The 21,603-nt window shown below is 38.3% G+C and overlaps 2 protein-coding genes across 2 annotated transcripts; one reads left to right on the forward strand and one right to left on the reverse strand.

Annotated features, from left to right (window-relative positions):
• Window positions 1-3,306: 3,306 nt before the first annotated feature.
• LOC125210480 (NDR1/HIN1-like protein 13) lies at window positions 3,307-4,431 on the reverse strand. The gene has a single exon (XM_048110031.2). The coding sequence runs from the start codon at window positions 4,364-4,366 to the stop codon at window positions 3,572-3,574; it is 795 nt and encodes a 264-aa protein (XP_047965988.1). The 5' UTR covers window positions 4,367-4,431; the 3' UTR covers window positions 3,307-3,571.
• Window positions 4,432-8,167: 3,736 nt separating this feature from the next.
• LOC148931170 (uncharacterized) lies at window positions 8,168-11,732 on the forward strand. Its single transcript, XM_089066740.1, has 5 exons — window positions 8,168-8,265; window positions 8,452-9,967; window positions 10,139-10,282; window positions 10,465-10,661; window positions 11,216-11,732. The coding sequence occupies exons 1-5, from the start codon at window positions 8,168-8,170 to the stop codon at window positions 11,730-11,732; spliced, it is 2,472 nt and encodes an 823-aa protein (XP_088922866.1).
• Window positions 11,733-21,603: the final 9,871 nt, after the last annotated feature.

Raw genomic sequence — 21,603 nt, forward strand, 5'->3', positions numbered from 1 at the left:
AGCATGAACATTGCAAAAAGTTTGGTATTTCCCATCAACTTCAAATGTTGCACCAAAAATCACGAACTTTGCCAACGTGCTCCGATTTCCCAAGTCGGGTTTTCCGGCTAAGTAGTGTGTTGACGTGTGTATATGTCTGACGTGGATGTTGTTGTGTGCAATGACATGGAATAAAAATTAGAATAATTAAATAAAATTATTAATTTTTTTTAATTCTCCTAAAATACACCCCTTTCCCACCCACCCCCAAATTGGAAGATGTAAAAAACTACCAGACAAACCCTAACATCAAAAATCAAACTTCAACCCTTTGAATCCTATCTTCTGCTCAGCGGCGGCGACCTCGACCGTGACCGAGACGGCGACCGCAACCTCCGAAAGTTATGCATTTCGTTTTAAATTCGTTGCTCAATTGTAGTCAGTTTTCTCGATTTGGATTGTATGAATCTGGAAGTTGATTCGCGACGGCGAAGGATGAGAACAAGGTCCAATTGTCTGGATTATTGTTGAGAAACTTCTCCACCTCAGATGAGAGTGAAATCGCAACGAAGGAAGAGGAAATCGCAGTCAAGGAAGAGAGTGAAATCGCGTAATACCTAATTTTTATTTTTATTTAATTCAAGAAACATAAATAAAACGACGTTGTTTTACGTGCAATTTACGATTTGCCAGGTCAAGCCAGAGTTGTGCCACGTTAGATAAGTTTTTATCAGAAAACTATCGAGTCGGATCGGATGAGATATTTGTACAACCCGACAAAGTTCGTGATTTTTGGTGCAACATTTGAAGTTGATGGAAAAACCAAACTTTTTACAAAGTTCATGTTTTTTGGAACAGTTATCCATATTTAAAATAGTTTTTAATCGTGCCTCTAATTAAGTTCTGTATTTAGAAGCTGTTTTTAGTAGTGCCTTAAATGATGTATTTTAATAATTCCCCTTATTGTTTATAAGAATGATTTCTAAAGCCTTCCAACATTTATTTAGCTATACTTTTTTAGTCCTTATTTTTAGGTATGGCACCAAAATTTGGAACGCTTTGCGAGTAGTCGGTGAATATCATGGAAAATAATTGCTTCTATATAATTATCACCAATTGAATAAAAGTACGTGCGGTGTATAAATACATAAAAACAAATCGTCACTTTATAAAAGTTGAAACAGTAGATTACAACTGCATATCTCCAATTTATTTAAATTGGAAAATAATTACTTCTATATACAAAAATTGTACAGAATCTAATACTCCTATATTGCAACAAAATCACAAGATTCCTCTAGAAAAAGTGAAATATACGGATCTTTGTATATTTATTCAAGAAAAATGTATTGAATTTTAACATGACCCTAGGTGCATGCACATATAATCCCTCCGTCCCGCTTAAGATAACACATTTTCCTTTTTAGTTTGTCCCAACTAAGATGACACATTTCCTTTTTTAGAAACTTTATCTCTCCAATTAATACATTCAACCACTTTTTCTCACTCCTATTAAAATATCCATCTTTCTTTATCTCTCTACTTTAATACTTACACCCACATTTTCTCTCTCAAATTAAACACTTTAACCAATAACTCCTAAAACTCCGTGCCGACTAAGGAATGTGTCATCTTAGCCGGGACGGAGGGAGTATATAATAGTAGTACTAGACTACTAGCATAAAGAGAGATCTAGAGTTGCAATGCAGTATATTTAGAAAAATTGAAGAAACAAAAATCGGTTCTTTTTTAGGGTGCGAAGCACAAAATATAAAATAACCTAAAAATTATTTTACTACCATAATAATGGAAGAATAAAATAAAATAAAAATAAAGTAGAGAAAAATATATTTCTACTTTTAGAAATTGATTATTTTTGTTGAAATACTCTAAAGAGGAAAATGCTTCATTTTCATTGTAATAAATGGAGTACTTTCATATTAAATAAAATATTAAAATAATTAAATCCAAAAATAAAAGACCCAAATATATAATGAATTATAAAATCGGTACTAGTATATCAGTACTTACACATGTATAACACTACAATATCACTTTTTTTTTTATTATTACATATACTTAGGTAACGATAAAAATAAAAATATAATAAAAATATATCTTTGAATATCATAATTAATGGTTCTTAATAGAGCTCTTTTAAAGTAATAACCACTAACAAAAGCGTCACGCCTTTAGCATAGCAATGATTAGTCCTAATTTAAAGAGTTATAGAGCCTTTTTATAATGATAGTCTTTAAAATGATCTCATTATTGATCTACTCCACCACTTTAATCAGGAAATATATCCTAATCCTACTGGTTTTGTGTATAAAGCAACTATCATGCTATTAGTTTTGGAGTTGGGAGACATCCAAACTTGCATACTACCGAATAAAAAATTAGAAAAAGGAAAAGGGATTAGAAGCACTTTGCAAATAATTATTGTCAGAGCAATCATACATTTGTAACCTTAACCCATACACCTCCATGGTTGCAATTATTATAATCGTTGTTACAATAAAACTAATCGCAATTTTCTAATGATTCGTTTTATAATAAAACTAGTTTATAATTTATAAAAAGTCAATTTCAATTTAAAATTAATAGGCGTATAAATTATTACTGGTGTTGTATAAAATGATAGTTAACCTCGTATTACAAATGGGATTATTTCAAAATCTATACTGCTATTTTATGGATGATAAAAAAAAATTTAAATACCGTTTGGACTCAAACACGAAACCATTTTGCATCCAACCTATTTAAATCTATAATTATTTTTATATCATGAGTGACTTATTCACAAGGATACGATACGGGGATTCATGTAATTTCAGTTTGGGTCAAAATGAAGGCCCGTTAGCCTATATTAGGCCCATAAATTGAGCCAGCCCTTATTTAGTTTAATAAATTGGGTTAATATTCATTCAAATTATGAAGTTTGGTCAATTTTAAATATGCCTTGTGAATTTTGAAATTAAAATATTAAATCCTAATGTTTCAATTTTTCTTAATTGTCTCATCCATGCACAAAAATCATTTTTTTACGATATTCAAAGGACGTGTGTATTTTTTCTTTTATATTCTTTTATTTTCTCATTTATGTTCTTATGTTATTAAAATATTTTCATTTTTAACATCACAAAAGGATGTCGATTTGTGCATCGATGAGACAATTAATAAATATTCAAATTTCATGATTTAATATTCCAGTTTCATAGTTTATAGGACCGACCAAATTTTGACCGAACTTCGTGATATAAATGATTATACAAGGAGACATTTCGGTTCAATCTCAAAACCCAAAAAAATGCAAATAAAAAAACATACATAAATCTGCAAATGCTAGTTGATGATTATCTTTCAAAATACATACTACGAGCTTTTACAAAATTCATAGTCCATAAATGGACAAGAGAATAAAATTTCACGACAAAAACAATAGTCACAAAATCGGTTTAGATAACAAATATTCCATCCTCTATTCTAGAAACATAAAAACATGCTTCTCAAACGTACATTTATCATGTCATAATTAAACAAAATAGCACAATAATAATGTACATGTGACGCATATAGATCAATCCAAACGTTATAAACCAATTACACAACTTTGCCATGAAATTTTGGCATTCTTTGCCAATGAATGCCGAACCTTAAAATCGCAAAAAATCTGCAATATCAACTCCTCATTTCTCAACAAACTCCTCATCTCCACCGTCAAATCCATCGCCAGCTCCATGTATTTCTCCGATTCACTCCCCAATCTCTCCTTCACCGCGTTCGGCAGCGCCGCCGTCCCATTCCCGGCCAAACACACCGTGAAATTCGCGTTCCCCTCGTCGTTCTCGTTGATCGTGGCGGGCGCCCTCCCCCGCGCGATCCACTTTTCCTTAAACTCCAGCGAGGCCGCGCCCCCGCCGATGTAATGCATCGTCAGCCAGGGGTTCCTGTTTCCCGCCCGAATCCCCACACGAAATTCGGGCGGGGGACGCGTGGAATTGGAACCGGAATCGGAATTGGAATTAAATATTAAATTATTGGTCAAGTTGTAGGCGCGGATGTAGGTGACGTAGAAGGAGGGGGTGAGGGGGCGGTAGAGGGTGGAGCGGGCGGTGAAGGCGGCGAGGGTGAGGACGGAGACGATGAGGAAGAGGGGGAGGGCGAGGGAGCAGCGGAAGCGGCGGCGCCGGGGCTGGGATAGCTTGAGGGCGGTCTTGCGGGTGTGCTCCTCGACAATGCGGGCGTGGTCCGCGGGAGGGACGCGGCACACGTTGTCGAGGGGGAATTGGACCACGTAGGTCTCGTGGCCGGGCGGGAGGGGGAGGGGAGGGGGGCGGATTGGGGCTTCGGCATTGGTGTCGGACGGTGGGTGCCGCTCCTCCATCAGGGGAGAAGAGCGGCGGATGATGGAGAGAGTTTTGGGTGCTAGATTGGTATGTGTATCGGAAGTTACTAATATGGGGAGTTCTTTCTTTGCATGGAAATGGTGGTTATCATTTGCTTTGGGTGGTAATGCATTTTAAATATATATGTGTTTTTTGAGGGATGTTATGTGACCATGCCCTTTTTGGACTCTATTATACAACAATTTAATCCTTATCACTTAATTCATTAAATGAACTATTAAAATTATGTTATGTGACATCTAGTTTTCGATTCATTAAAAAATGTCACAGTGTTATTTATAAAAAATTTAGTAAAATGATGGGTAGGGTTGTTGTGGGATGTATGGACCTATTATTAATTGGGCTCAGTATTAATTATATTGGGCTCGGTCATATTTGAATTAATGAAGGCCTAATTGACTGTGTTTGCCCATATACGTGTTCAACCTGCGACTTACCAGGTGTGTTCCGATGGCCACCGCATGGCACTCCACTAGCATCACGATTGATGGCTGCTCGATTTAGAGTGTGTTTGTTTTGAGTGTGGTTAAACCAACCACTTCTATGTCTCATTCTTTCATTCTCTTTCTCTTTCTCTCTCTGTCTTCGGATTTGGGTTTCCTTTCTCCTCCTCTCTCTGATTCGTTCTGACCTTCCACTTGGATAGTTCTCTTCTCTTTTCCTATGAGATTTGAACGGGTATCTCTAGCGGAGGCAACTTTTTTGTTGACTCATGAAGTCTGGCGCTTGGTTGAATGTTTTTGTTTTACCTGCTAAGTTGGAGGAGGAATCTTCAGTCGATCCAGTGTATTCCGAGAGATTCACATATTCTTGAGTGTCCTGGTTGGTTGTGGTTATGAGAATGCATTGTTAGTTCTCGTGTTTGTGAGTTGTCCTGTACGATGTGCTATCGATTGAACCCTAAGGTTTGTGGTCTGACTATCTCATGGTGCTTACCTTGTGACTATTAGTGAAGATTGAGGCGGTCTTTTGCCCAATGCAGTTGTTGTTGCGACCTAAGCCATATTTTAATCTTTATATTTTCTTTAGTCTTTACTGCTTGATACACTATTTTTTAGCACTAAATAAACCTGCAAGTATACAGAGTATATATAGTATAACTAAAGGTCAGTACCGGATATCGAACACGAGGAAAATAAACACAGACTGTCTATCTTCTACTAAGACTCAATTACTATCTGGAGAAACGAAAGGTTTTGAAAACTCTTTGGAAACTGAAAGCAATGGAAAGCAAATAACAACTGATTGCAAATAAAACACGGAGATAAAATATAGAGGTAAGGAAATTCCAGGGATGTGCGTTCACGGTTATGGTTCTACAAATTCCAAACTACAATACTCTAGCACAGTTATTACTTTGATAGAACGAGTCACCTAGCTTACGCTCATGCGATGCAAACGTTGATTACAGGATTAGGGTTGTCAATCCTAACACGTAACTCCATAAAGCTCCTAAGACCCTTGAAAAGTCCTCACTCTCAATTAACAGTGCCGTTTAAAGAGAAGCTAACTGTAGCGTCTACTAAGTGGATCTAACTCGCTAGAACTCTCTCATAGTTATGAAGCAAGTTATATTAAATCATGCAAGATAGTGTCACTCAATCATGCAACATCAGAATTACTTAGGGAAGAAACAAAGTAAAAACAAAACGGATATTAATTAGAAAACTGGAATTGTATAGCCAAAGTCATGACTAACACATCCCTAGAATCCTATGAGTTTAGTTACAAATAATGAAATAAACTAAACACATAGATTGAAGGGAAGACAATTTGAACATAAAACTAAAGCAAATAAAACCCGTAGGTTGAATCCTTGTCGTTCTTGATGTTCTTGAAATCCTTCTTCAACTCCTTGCACAATGACGTACTCTAGCTTTTAATCTTTGGGAATTTATGTTGCAAAAAGAAGCTATCTTTTGATGAAGCTTGAGGTCCTATTTATATGGGAAAGTCAATCCTCATAGTAGATTGACTTTCCTTGTCGTGCTCTAGGTTTGTCCTTTTTGGGAGAAGGACTTTCCTTGTTGACAATGTAGATTGTAGAGGTTGAAGGGTCCTCCACTTCAAACTAATCATGAGCCTTTGTCAATTCCGTGACCATGATTGCCCTGCACTGTCGTTTCATCTACGTGTTTTATGTTCAAATTGTCTTCCCTTCAATCTATGTGTTTAGCTTATTTCATTATGTGTAACTAAACCTATAGGATTCTAGGGATGTGTTAGTAACGACTTTGGTTATACAATTCCAATTTTCTATTTAATATCCGTTTTGTTTTTACTTTGTTTCTTCCCTAAGTAATTCTGATGCTGCATGATTGAGTGAAACAATCTTGTAGGATTTAATACAACTTGCTTCATAACTGTGAGAGAGTTCTAGCGAGTTAGGTTCACTTAGTAGACGCTACAGTTAGCTTCCCTTAAAACGGCACTGTTAATTGAGAGTGAGGACTTTTCAAGGGTCTTAGGAGCTTTTTGGAGTTACGTATTAGGATTGACAACCCTAATCTTGTAATCAACGTTTGCATCGCATGAGCGTAAGCTAGGTGACTCGTTCTATCAAAATAATAACTGTGCTAGAGTATTGTAGTTTGGAATTTGTATAACCTTACTATGAACGCACATCCCTGGAATTCCCTTATCTCTATATTTTATCTCCGTGTTTTATTTGCAATCAGTTGTTATTTGCTTTCCATTGCTTTCAGTTTCCAAAGAGTTTTCAAAACCTTTCGTTTCTCCAGATAGTAATTGAGTCTTAGTAGAAGATAGACAGTCTGTGTTTATTTTCCTCGTGTTCGATATCCGGTACTGACCTTTAGCTATACTATATATACTCTGTATACTTGCAGGTTTATTTAGTTCTAAAAAATAGTGCATCAAGTTTTTGGCGCCGTTGCCGGGGAAGACAATTCACTTTGGAGTGATATCTTCAAACGGACAATTTTACTACTTTGGATTTTAAATGCTTTCAGTTTTTATTTTTATTTTTTATTTTTATTTTTATTTTCTTTTGTTTTAATGGATTTCCTGCAGGCATGGAGAATCCATATGGTTACTATGATGAGCAACAAGGGGGATATTACGAGGAGTGCTATAACCCCGACCATGGGGGATCATACTACGACCCAAACGCTCTGATTACTCCTACGATGCACAAGATTACTGTTCTTATAATTATTCTGAAATATGGGCAGGTATGGAGGATGAATCCCGCTCCAATTGGAAGGATCTGTTAGAAATCTGCATTGCTGAAGTTCTCGAACATAGAAAGGTGACGAACCAGAGGCTGGAAAATTTGGAAAGGAATACAAGCACCTTGGAAAGAGGGTTGGCAAACCTCGTCACTCAAGTCGGGATACTGGAATTTAACCTTGGTATTCTAGCCACAACCATAGGAAGCAAGCACACTCCAGGTATGCTTCCTAGCCTGCCAGAGGTAAACCCGAAAGGAAAGTGTCAAACTGTGCAGTTGCGTAGCGGAACTACATATCAATCTCCGGAGGCAGGAGACCTAGGCAGGGGAAGAAGGGAGGCAGAGAAGTCGCCCAGCAACAAGTCTGTCGAAGACGTGCGGCAGCCCACCGCGCCACAACACGACGACCCGCCGGCTACCCCCCAGCAAGTCGAGACAGGCTCTGGAACGGACACTGATGAAGTCCCGGCAGCCGCCACACTCCATTGCGGCGGTCCGCCGGCTGAAAGGCAGTGTCACCATCCCATATCCCAAGTGATTGAAAAGCAAGAAGCTTGACGCCCAGTTTGCCAATATCTTGGAAGCAATGAGTAAGGTCCACATCAACATCCCACTAGTGGAAGCCCTGCAACAAATGCCCAATTATGCTAAGTTTTTGAAAGATTTGGTGGCCAAGAAAAGAAAGTAGGGAAAGTACGAGACATTGGGCTTAACAGAGAACTGCAGTGCTATCATCCAAAAGGGATTACCCACTAAACACAAGGATCCAGGGAGTTTTACTTTATCTTGTGTTTTAGGGAATGATGTGAAGGGTAAGGCATTATGTGATCTATGATCTAGTATTAATTTGATGCATTTATCTATTTACAGGAAACTTGATGCTGATAACATCCGCCCCACCTCAATTACGTTGCAAATGGCAGATCGGAGCACAACTACACCAATGGGAATAGTGGAAGATGTCTTGGTTAGAGTTGGAGAATTTATTTTCCCAGCTAATTTTGTTGTGTTAGACATGCAGGAAGACAAGAAGGTGTCTTTGATTCTTGGAAGACCATTTCTAGCTACTGGAGGAGCCATGATAGATGTACAGAAAGGAGAGCTTATATTGAAATTAAACGATGAAAGCATTACATTCAACATCTACGACGCCCTGAAATTCCATGGAAAGGAGGGGGCAGAAGGCTACCAAGGATGTAGTGTCATCCAAGTCGTCACCGATTGTGTGGGAGAAGTAGAAGTCACTTATCATCAAATCCAGGATCCCCTCGAATCTTGTCTTATAAATTCTTCCACACCTAGTGCTGACCTATCTTCTTGTGATGCTAATGTGTGTGCTATAATTGCAGAATTGGAAGTGCTACCGGAAAGAATCCCTCAAAAGGGGAACACATTCTTGCCATTACGCACTCCCGAAGAGGAGGCAGAGAGAAAGAAAGCAGTAGGGAAACTACGTGGACCGCCAAAGGTAGAGCTGAAGCCACTCCCCGAACATCTCAGGTACGCATTCTTAGGGCCAGATAACACCTTTCTAGTTGTTGTGTCCGCTGCTTTGAGTGTAAAAGAATGTGAAAAGCTTTTGTGTGTGTTGAACAAGTATAGGTCTGCCATAGGATGGTCTATTAGTGATTTAAAAGGGATTAGCCCAATCACATGCATGCATAGAATTTTACTTGAGGAAGGGCATAAACCTCGTGTGCAAAATCAACGTAGACTTAATCCTATCATGCAAGATGTAGTGAGAAAAGAGGTGATAAAGTTACTAGATGCAGGGATTATATATGCAATATCTGATAGTGAATGGGTAAGTCCTACACAAGTAGTAGCTAAGAAAGGGGGGATGAATGTAGTGTCCGGTCAGGATGGAGAGATGATGGCCACGAGAGTAGCTACAGGTTGGAGAGTGTGCATTGATTATAGGATGTTAAATGCGGTCACTAGGAAAGATCATTTCCCTATGCCTTTCATTGATCAGATGCTTTACAGACTAAGGGGATATGATTACTACTGTTTTCTTGAAGGTTATTCTGGTTATAATCAAATTGCAATTGCTCCCGAAGATCAACATAAGTATGCTTTCACATGTCGTTATGGTATTTATGCTTATAGGAAGATGTCGTTTGGTTTATGTAATGCTCTTGATACTTTTCAGAGATGTATGATGGCCATATTTCATGACTTGATTGAAAAAGTGATGGAGGTTTTCATGGATGATTTTTCTGTGTTTGGCAAATCTTATGATCATTGTCTTGAGAATCTAGCTAAGGTTTTGCATAGATGTGTAGAAACTAACCTCGTTCTCAATTGGGAAAAATGTCACTTTATGGTGAAGGAAGGTATAGTTCTAGGGCATAAAGTGTCTTCTGCAGGGATAGAAGTCGACAGGGCAAAGATTGCAGCCATTGAGACCTCCATCCAATGAAAAGGGAGTAAGAAGTTTTCTAGGACACGCATGCTTCTACCGGAGATTCATCAGGATTTTTCAAAAATCTCTAAACCTCTTTGTAAATTACTTGAGAAGGATGTGAAATTTAATTTTACTTCCGATTGCTTGCAGGCTTTTGAGACCTTGAAGAAAGCTCTAGTAAGCGCTCCTATCCTCATCACACCCGATTGGAGCCAACCATTTGAAATTATGTGCGACACAAGTGGTGTTGCAGTTGGCTCAGCTTTGGGGCAGAAGAGGGACAAGATTTTCAGAGTCCTTTGCTAGTCCATTGCCTCCAGCTCTTCCTGGATCTAGCGTCTCCTTCACACACCTGGCTTAAAAACTGCGTTAGACCCAGCAAAATAAAGTGTTTTTCACCACATAACCGATGCATGAAATTAGCCTTATTACTTATGTTGTTGGGACTAAAACTATTGTTTATACTGATCATGCAGCTAATAGGCACTTGTTTGCAAAGAAGGATACAAAGCCCAGGCTTATCCGATGGATCCTGCAAAAAAGGGTGTAAAAATGTAGTAGCGGATCATTTGTCACGGTTGGAACACCCGGTGGAAGGAGAAGATTTATTACAAGAAATCAATGAGGACTTCCCCGATGAGCATCTGTTCTTCACTCAAGACACTTTTCCATGGTACGCTGATATTGTTAATTATCTAGCAGCCAAGGTACATCCTCCCGATCTTACTCCTTATCAGAAAAAGAAAGTTTATAGAGTTGTACGATCTTACTTTTGGGATTTGCCCTACTTGTTCAAAAGATGTGCATATACTATACTTAGAAGGTGTGTACCTCAAGAGGATTGGACGGCCATAGTTGAAAGGTGTCATTCGTCCCCAACAGGAGGGCATTTTGGTGTGCAAAGGACTTTTGTAAAAATTTTGCAGAGCGGTTTCTACTGGCCTACCATTTTTCGCGACTCTGCTAGTTTTGTTCTCCAATGCAATGAATGCCAACGAACGTGAGGAATATCCAAGAAGAAGGAGATGCCTATGAACACCATCATTGAGGTAGAATTGTTTGACGTATGGGGGATAGATTTTATGGGACCAGGCCCAAAATCAAGAGAGTACCAATACATCTTACTTGCAGTAGAGTATGTTTCTAGATAGGTGGAACCAATTCCAACCAGAACTAACGATTCGAAAGTTGTCACTGCATTTGTTAGAAAAAAAACATCTTTTGCAGGTTTGGTACACCCCGTGCTCTTATTAGTGATGGAGGATCTCACTTCAACAATAGATGGTTGGACAACGTGTTGGATAAATACGGAGTCAAGCATGGAGTCACTTCACCCTACCATCCTCAAGTGAATGGGCAAACCGAGTTAGCAAATATGGAGATCAAGTCGGTTCTTCAAAAGACGGTGAGCGTGAACAGAAAAGATTGGGCACTTCGGTTAGATGACGCATTGTGGGAGTATCGTACCGCCTACAAGGGCCCTATAGGTATGTCTCCTTATCAACTTGTGTTTGGAAAGTCATGTCATTTGCCTCTTGAGATGGAATACAGGTCGTATGGGGAAATCAAGAAGTTGAACCAAGACTTCCATAAGGCCGGTGAGGAAACGCATCTTTTTCTTAATGAAATGGACGAATTTCGGATGGAAGCCTATGATAGTTCATCCACTTACAAGGAACGAATGAAGGCTTACCATGACCGGTTGATCAGCCCAAGAGAACTAAATGGACCGACCCTTACATGATCAAGAAAATATATGACAGTGGAAAAATGGAGTTGCTAATCCCGGATGGACAGTTTTTTCATGCTAATGGCCATCGCGTGAAGAAATATTACAGTTCAGACAAGGTGTTGGAGGAAGAGGTTGATCTAGAGGAACCACCCAAGGAGTGAAAGAAGGGTAACGTCAAGCTAATGACTTTAAAAGAGCGCTTGTTGGGAGGCAACCCAACCATATTTTTGACAATTATTGCTTTAATTATAAGTATTTTGGGTTTTGGTTCAATTTTCTGCTTTGAAAAATTTTCCGCAGGTTCTGACCTCAACGTGGCAACCGCCGCAAGCGCTGCGGCTGTCCGCCACCTGAACGCTGGAACAATCTGACATCGTGCGGCAACCGCCGGACAGGCCGCGGCGGCCCGCCACCTGGGCACAGTCTCCAGCGCGATTTTTCGAAATATTTTAGAATTTTCGCCCCGTCAAGCCTCTACGTGAAATTTTTCAAGGTATGTTTCTTTTTAGTAGTTCACTCACGTCCCAACCGACTCTACAAACTTATCTTACACTTTGTTGTAAATAAGTTTGGGGGGATGAAGTGGTGGACCGTGAGTTTAGAAGAATTTTGTATTCTAAAAATATTTTCTTGAATCCATGTCGTGAACTTAATATGAAGAACTTAGAAACACGCATGCTTAGGGACACACTTTAGACCGAGTTGCCAATGATATTACATTCCATCTATGTTTAAGTGTCGCTTAACGTTTTGATTTGATAGTTTGGTGAAAAGGTGCATAATTAGTTAATTTCTTGTTCGCCTTGAATCATACTTTATACCTTGTGAGGATTTGAGACTTAATTTCTTTCTTGTGTGATTTATCTGCATTCATGTATATGTTTCTAGAACTTGCTCCTAGTCTTGCCTAAGTTTACATAGTGTTTAAGTTGATTTAGGAGGATGATTGACCATCTTTTCTAGCCTACTTTTTCCCCTTTGGAGCCAATTTTGAGTCTTTAAGCCTTTTTCTTTGGAAGCCAAATAAATGGGACAATTCCTTGGGTTAGTTAGTTTTGTTATCTTATTTTGTAAAAGAATTAGAGAGATAAGGAAAAAGTATAAAAAGTAGTGTGCTTAATGTAGGAAAAAGTATAAAAAGTTGTGAAATAGAAAAATTCCAAATATGTGCTTAATCTTAGAAAAGATGCTTATGAAAGAGAAAGAAAGGTTGAAATAAAAAGGAAAAGTGTGAAAGGTTATGAAAAAAAAATAATCAAAGGAATGGAAAGTGAGTTGAAGGAGAAAATAAAGTGTTAGAAGTGCCTTGGGTAATAGAAAAGTGGAGTCACTTTAACTCTACTTGGGATTTTTTTTTTTTTTGAGTCACTTTTTAGCCAAATTTTCCTCACCTACCAAAGAGCCTATATTACAACCGAAAATAAAGACCTTTCGGACTTTTGATACTTAATCACATCTAGTAGAGGAGGGATTAGAATTTGAGCAAGCCTATGGTAAACTTTGCATGATGCATGATTTGAGTGCTTATACACATTACCTCTATACACTTTGAGAGTGAGAGAACACTTCCTGTCTTTGGAAGTTTGCTACATGTGAGTGCGTGAATTCAAGGTGTTCCACGAGTTAGTAATGAAAGTGCACTAATAAGCCTTGCTTGATTTGATTACATTAATCTGTTCTTTCATCTTTTGAGGCAATTATGAAGTCTAGTCCTTGTGCATTCTGTGCGTCTATATCTGTGCCTTTATTGTTTTTTTCGAGGACAAACAAAAATGTAAGCTTGGGGGAGTTGATACACTTGGATTTTGCACTATTTTAAGGCCATTATTTGGTCCGTTTTTTATGTCAAAGTCACTCTACACGTCCATTATTTGCATATTTTTATCTATTTTGGTATTTTGACGTGTTTTGTGAGAAATGCGCATAATTGAGCTGAAAAAGGGAGTCAAAACGCAAAGTCTAGAAATCTGGAGTCAGACCGCGACCGCCGCGGAGTTGTACGGCGACCTTCGGCGCTTGGCAGCTAGAGCAATGCAACGGCCTGCCTCGAAAATTTAAGCTTGGAAGAGGGTCTCGCCCGGCGACCGTCGGAGGTCATGCGGCGGTCCGCCGCCGAAGTAACAGAGACTCTGGACTACAACGTGGCGATCGCCGGCCAAGGTGCGGCGGCCCGCCGGAGAAAGGCGCCGAATCCGAAATGCCTTAGATCTGCTCATAGATTTACCATATTTTGAAGATCTTTTCCTTCTACAATGAGGATTGGCTCTTCCCTATAAATAAGACCTCAAGCTTCATCAAATTAGAGTTTCTTTTTGCAAAATAATTCATAGAGATCAAAAGCTAGAGTACTTCAATTGTGCAAGGAGTTGAAGAAGGATTTCAAAAACATCAAGAATGACAAGGATTCATCCTACGGGTTTTATTTGCTTTAGTTTTATGTTCAAATTGTCTTCCCTCCAATCTAGGTGTTTATCATATTTCATTATGTGTAACTAAACCCATAGGATTTTAGGTATGTGTGACTTTGGTTATACAATTCCAATTTTCTATTTAATATCCGTTTTATTTTTACTTTGTTTCTTCCCTAAGTAATTCTGATGCTGCATGATTGAGTGACACAATCTTGTAGGATTTAATACAACTTGCTTCATAACTGTGAGAGAATTCTAGTGAGTTAGGTTCACTTAGTAGACGCTAGAGTTAGCTTCCCTTAAAACGGCATTGTTAATTGAGAGTGAGGAATTATCAAGGGTCTTAGGAGCTTTTTGGAGTTACGTGTTAGGATTGACAACCCTAATCTTGTAATCAATGTTTGCATCACATGAGCATAAGCTAGGTGAATCGTTCTATCAAAGTAATAACTGTGCTAGGGTATTGTAATTGGAATTTGTAGAACCATAACCGTGAACGCACATCCCTGGAATTTTCTTACCTCTATATTTTATATCCGTGTTTTATTTGCAATCAGTAGTTATCTCCATAATTGTTTTCTATTTTAAAAATTTCCCAAAACTTTCGATTTTCTAAATAGTAATTAAGTTTTAGTAGAGGATAGACACTTTGTGTTTGCCTTCCCCGTGTTCGATATCCGATACTGGCCTTTAGCTATACTATATATACTCTGTATACTTGTAGGTTTATTTAGAGCTAAAAAATATTGCATCAAAAAGGAAAAGATCTTCAAAATATGGTAAATCTTGGAGCAGATCTAGGTCTAATCGGATTCTCCGTCTTTCTCCGACGGGCCGCCGTACCTTGGTCGGCGGTCGTCGCGTTGCGGTCCAGAGTCTCTCTTCCTTCGGCAGCGGACCGCCGCATGACTTCCGGCGGTCGCCGGGCGAGACTCATTTCCAAGCGTGAATTTCCGAGGCGGGCCGCTACATAGCTCTGATCGCCGGGCGCCGACGGTCGCCTACAACTTGCGGCATTCGCCGGTCGCCGTCTTAACTCCAGAATTCCAGACTTTGCGTTTTGACTCCCTTTTTCGGCTCATATATAAACATTTCTCACAAAACACGTCAAAATACCAAAATAGATGAAATATGAAAATAATAGACATGTAGAGTGACTTTGACATAAAAAACGGACCAAATAATGGCCTTAAAACCGTGCAATCATTCCGGATCTTGTTTTGTTGTTTTGTACTATTATTAACCTTTCTATTTAAGTTGTGCAGGTGATACAAGATGTAATTATTGTGGAGCCTGAATCGGTTAAGGATTCGGACATGTTTTAGAGTTCTTTGTTGTATCTTGCATTTGTATTCATTGTGGATTGTGTTCTCAGTGTGTTAGCTTGAGAGATTGACAATGCACAATTGTATTAGTGGATTGTGGAGTATACATTTAGAATGATTGTGGAGTCCACATTTAGAAGGATTTAGAGGCTTGAATCGGTTAAGGATTCAAACTTACTTCACTCCACAAAAAATAGGCAAAGTTATAAATGACACAAATTTTAATGCACAAATTGAAAACTAGGAGAGAATGAGGGAAAAAGTGGTGCAAGTAGTGTTAGTGGATTGTGGAGTCCATATTTAGACTGATGTGTAGGGTTTAGCATTTGTTTAGAACTTCTCATATTTGTAGTTTATCTAATTTTGGTAGACGTCCCAAAATGATAAAAATTAGTCTATTTTTTTATGGAGGTAGTATTATATTTATATGAGGTAAATTTATTTTTTTGTTTGATTTTTAAGGTGTGCTGCTTATATTTATAATAATTTTGTTGAGTGAAGTAAGTTTAATTTTAAATTTGTTAAGTGTAAATTTATTGATTGTAAGACGATATACTCGTTTATAGGCTTTCGGAGCATAATCAAAAGGTTATTCAAAGTAGAGATATGGCTTTCAATGAATAGATGTTGTATAAAGACAGATTGAAAGCATCAACTCTAGCAGTTCGGATGACCAAGTGGTCGAGCTAGACATCAAATTGGAGCGGGAACAGGAAGAGTTGTAATATTAAAGAGGTGCTTGAAGAAGAACTAAGCACTCCACTACTTAATATTCCGCTTCGTAGACCGACTAAAGAAAGGCGTGCACCTAATAGGTACGGAGGTTGATATTGCACTAAAAGTGGAAGTAATGAAATAAGCAAATAACATTATGAAATAGATAAATGATCCTTTTATATTTAAGAGGTACCATCAAGAAGATCTTATGTTTCAATGACAAAAATATTGATATGGCAGACTATGTTGATTCAAACTTAACATCAAAGAGCACCCTCAATGCCGCTCAATGCATCGAGCGGTATCGTCCCATTGGGACGAAATGGCATCGGAACGATATTGAAGGCACCTCTCTGGGAGCATCTGTCTGAGCGCGCTCCGCTTGCTGGAACAGAACCAAGCGTGAGATCCATGAATAGTAAAGGAATGAAATGGATCGATGGAGTAGTTGTTCCTTAGTTAAGGAATGAAATTAAAAATGGATAAAAGTGGCGTGAATAGTTATCCCTCTGTCTCAAGAAAGTTGAGTCACTTCTTTTCTGCACTCGTTTTGAAAAAATCATAATAAATAATTAAAGTAGATAAATAGTAAGGTAAAAGAGAGAATAATGTAGAGAAAACTCTTATCTACATAATTACATTCTTTTCACTTTTACTTTACTATTAACCCACTCTAATTATTTGTTACGATTTTTTCAAAATGAGTTCAAAAAAGAAATAACTCAACTTTCTTGGGACAAAGAGTATATGAATATGACATTCCATAGTTAAGGAATGCACTTGAGGATGCTCTAAAGATCTTAATTGGAGAAAATGCACAACTGGATATATATTAAATTTACTTATAGTAGTACTTCTATTTCATAAACTTGTAAGTTGCAAAAGACCGTCGCTTTGGCTACTATAAAGGCTCAATATGTAGCAATGACTAAGAAAAGTAAGGCGTTGGTGTGGTTACTAAAGTGGTGACCTTGGAGAAATAGAAGTTATTCGCAACTAGTCAACTGCCCGAGTTGTTAGTCTCCTAGGTGTTAGGTTGGTGACAGCCGAGAGAGGGAAGAGATGATAGAAGACATAATTGGATAATTGGGGATTTCTCGTATATCTTGTGAATATCCAACACCCATGTATTTATAGGGGGTGTTGGAGGCTCTCCATCTTATAACATTATAAATGTTATACTCCTTGGAACAAAACATTTTCCTCTATAATCTAACAATTTCATATTTTCAATACTCCCCCTCAAGTCAAGTAACGGCATCTCCGATACTTAACTTGCCAAGAACTTCTTCAAATATCTTTGGGTTGACAGCCTTGGTTAAGATATCCGCAAATTGGTCTTCTAAACGAACGAATGGCAGCCCAATGATTCATTTCTCTAACTTCTCCTTGATGAAATGTCGATCAATTTCTACATGCTTCGTCATGTCATGTTGGACTGGATTTTCGGCAATACTGATTGCAGCATTGTTGTCGAAGAATAATTTGCTTGTCTGTTTGGGAGGAAACCCAATCTCTGTTAGTAGCCTTCGTATCCACAGAATTTTTTTAATTCCACTTTTCATCCCTCGGAATTTAGCCTTTGCACTTGATAGTACTACTACCTTATGTTTCTTACTCTTCCATGTGACAAGACTTTCTCCTATAAAGGGGAAGTATCCTGCATCGGTATATCCTGAGACTTCCAGATGCCCTTCATTTCTCAGTAAGATTCCATAATCAATAGTACCTTTCAAATATCTGACTATTCTCATTGCGGCATTTATGTGCTCTTCTTGTGGCTTGTGCATGAATTGGCATATGATTCCCACTCCATATGCTATATTTGACCGAGTATGAGCTAAGTTAATTAATTTCCCCACTAAGCGTTGATAGTGTTCCCTGTCTGTGGTCTGCTCTCCTTCTTCTATCTTCAAGCCATGATTTTGCACCATTTGCGTCTCAGCTGGCTTGCAATCTAGTAGACCAGTTTTAGTTAACAACTCGAGAACATACTTTTTTTCGCCGCAAAAAATATCCTTTTTCGATCTTTGGACTTCAATCCCGAGGAAATATTTTAGTGCTCCTAGATCTTTCATCTGAAATTCTTGGAATAGCTGGCTCCTTAGTTTTTCGATCTCTGCAGTGTCTTTGCATGTGATAATCATGTCATCTACATAAATCAGTATGCAAGTCACTTTTCCATCGGACTGTTTTAGGAACAAAGTATATGGTCAGCATTGCTCAGTTTGTATCCATACTTCTGCGTGACTTGGCTGAATCAGTCCATACAATGTCTTCTTGAGGCGGCACACTTGCCCCGGGGAGTACCTTTTTAGTGGTACCCCTCTGTTTGTCCTTGGAGGCAGTTTAGGTTGCCCAGATTCAGTTTCTCCAGCTTCTTCGCCACTAGAGCCTTCCCTATTATCTAGATTAGCTTCAGTCAATAGTATTTCACTAGGAATAGAAGATTTCCTTATCTCGGGACTCTCAGGTGGAGTGATTGGAGCATCGACATTGGGCGAGATAGACTCAACTGGTGTTTCTGGGACATGTCCGGTGATAGAGTGGACTTCTTTCGTTGGGCTATCTTCACGGACAAGGCTTGGCGTAGGAGTAGGAATGGGGTTAAGCAACAAATTGAGCGTGTCACTCAAAGTTTCTGTCTGATCTTTCTCCCCCTGATTGCTAATTTGGTTGTAAAAGTATTCGTTTTCAACAAAATCATAATTTATTGTGATAAATAGGCGTTTGATTTTGGGTCATAGCAGCGGTACACTTTCTAATTTTTACCACAACCCACAAAAACTCCCTTTATAGCACACAGAGAAAACTTGGTTTTTTCATACTTGGGTATATGAATGAAGACGGAACACCCAAAAATTCTATGGTCAGGGGTTAAGGGTAAGGGTAGTTTTGTGTGAGAAGACAAGACTTGAATGGGTGACTTGTTAGGTTTAGTATACTGTAAAGCATGTTTCGAGCAAGTTTCGCGCGAATTGAATCTTGCTTGTATACGAAAAACTCTACAATCCACTTTTAACCCGATTCAGTATTATTCGAGCAGTTTCGCACGAATAAGGATCAATATATTATTACATTGTGTTTGCTTGTGCATTTATAAGATGTTTTATAAACATTTAAATGTATAAGAAGCAAACAAAGTCTAAGTCTTTTGCTTAGTAGACCGATTGTGGGTGACGTCCACTTTAAGGTAACACGGTCAGTTCTATGCAATGCTTTGCAAAAGAAAAAGAAGAATTTCACAACCCAGATAGGCTTAGACTACCTATCGTGAAAGGTTGCAATGTCAGTCCGATTATTTCTAAGCCTTTCTGAAATAAGATGACGTTGGTGTGGTATAGCACTGAATGGATCTAACAGCAAGACTTGTCTTTATGCTATCTACTGAAAGACTAGGTCTTGATAAAATACTATTTCTTAATCTACATACTTTAGCATTGAGCATACGGTATTGATTATGCGCTACTTTGACTTATCAAATGGTGCGGGTTTTTCGCAACCCTATAATCCTGATTTATTGGGCAGTGGTGATTGATATCTAGCGGTGCTAGGATTGCTATTGTGTTGAATCGTGCGCGAAGTGAGTCTCGTTTGATAATGTCCTCAAGAGGAGCTCGAACAAGGTTTTATTATTCAGAAAAATGGCCAGTTGGAGTTTTATCACTCTATGAATAATAAATAAGTGTTTCTTGTTAAGTCCACTCTTGGAATTAATAAGATGTTAATTAATTAAGTCCATAGCAGACATTAATTAATTAATGGACATTTATATCTTAAGCGCGGAAAATAAATAATATAAATAACGGAAACCCGGATCACTTGTAATTTCGGATTTGGATGGGGAGTGCAATATTACTTCTGTAGTGGCTGCTCGTAATATTCCAATTTAAAGCTTATATTAAATTCGGGTTCAATTTAATTAGAAAAAAGCTAATTGGATGAGCCAATATCCAAAACCTTCCATAGATCCCTGACTGGGCCCAATATGAACTTAATATAAATAGGAGAATAAATAAGACAGAAATCACTTTTCCAAGAGAGAAAAATAGCGTTCCCTCTCCTCCTTTTAGTAGGGAATGATTTTTTTATATATTTCTCCTCCGTGAGATTTTCAGCTCTCCTCAGTGAAAAGGTTCTGTCTTCCTTATTCGAGTCATAGTATTTTGATAAGATCAGCTCACCCTGATATCGAGATACAGTTTGGGAACCAGTCAGAAGATCCTTGGTCCAGTATTGAAGATCATCGTGGAGAAGGAGCAAGCAATCGTTGATTCATTGGAGAATCAAATCGGTAACTCTAAACCGTAGAATTCATGTTTTAGGATTTACTTTCTTTGAGCATGAATTATTTGCGTTCTAGCATGCAATTATTTGTTTAACATGTGAATTGATTAATCGCATAATCAGTCAAATAGATTCGTGTCTGATTTGTTTGTTTTATACAAGTCTTTCACTGTGCAAGGGGCACCAAACCCCAACATGACTGATAGTCAAGGCCTTTTGTAGGGAGACGGTTAAGTATATAGATAGATGTTGCTAGGGCTTCAGGCCAAAAAGATTTTGGGATTTTCAAATCGATAAGGAGGGCTCGTGTCATTTCAAGGAATTTCCTATTTTTCCTTTTTGCTACCCCATTTTATTCAGGAGTGTGAGGACAGGTGGTTTGGTGGACAAGGCCATATTTGGAAAACAACTATTGCATTCAGCTATTGACATATTACCCCCCTCCCCCCCATTATCGGATCTAAAGACATGGATGTTCTTCTTATACTGGGTTTGAACATAAGTATAAAACATTTCAAATTTCTCAAAGACTTCAGATTTAGAATTCAAGAAATAAACCCATGTCATACGAGAACAATCATCAATAAAAAAGCACAAGATACTTAAAACCTTTATTTCCAGTGACTGGTGCGGGTCCCCAAACATCAGAGTGAATAAGAGAAAAAACATGATCCATTCGGGTGTTGTTAATCTTAGAGGAATGTTTGTGGCTTCTTAGCCAAAAAACAAGTATCACAATCCAAACGACCAATGTTACCAAAATTAGGAAATAAAGTTTTAAGGTACCGTAACGATGGAGGCCATAAACGGCGATGCCATAGCCAAGTAATAGAGTCCATCTCGCTTAGTGCCATGCCCAACAATCATCCCCGTCCCGATATCCTGAAGCATGCAAAAAGATTGTTGCATTAGTAAGGTCAAATTCAATTCTTTTGTGATATGACTGATCGACAGTAGCTTGTTAGATAATGTTGGGACATATAGGCAATTCGTAACTTTCAAGGTAGGCGATATTTCAATTGTGCCTGCTCCTTGGACTGAGAGTAACTCCCCATTGGCAGTCTAGACATATTTCTTTTTAGAATCAATAACACCAATAAAATTAGAAATATCAAACGACATAGTGTTTGTCCCTAAACTATT

Source organism: Salvia hispanica, chromosome 3 (genome assembly GCF_029641045.1).
Source record: "Salvia hispanica isolate PSC_SH4W2 chromosome 3, Shi_PSC_v1, whole genome shotgun sequence".
NCBI lineage: Eukaryota > Viridiplantae > Streptophyta > Magnoliopsida > Lamiales > Lamiaceae > Salvia > Salvia hispanica.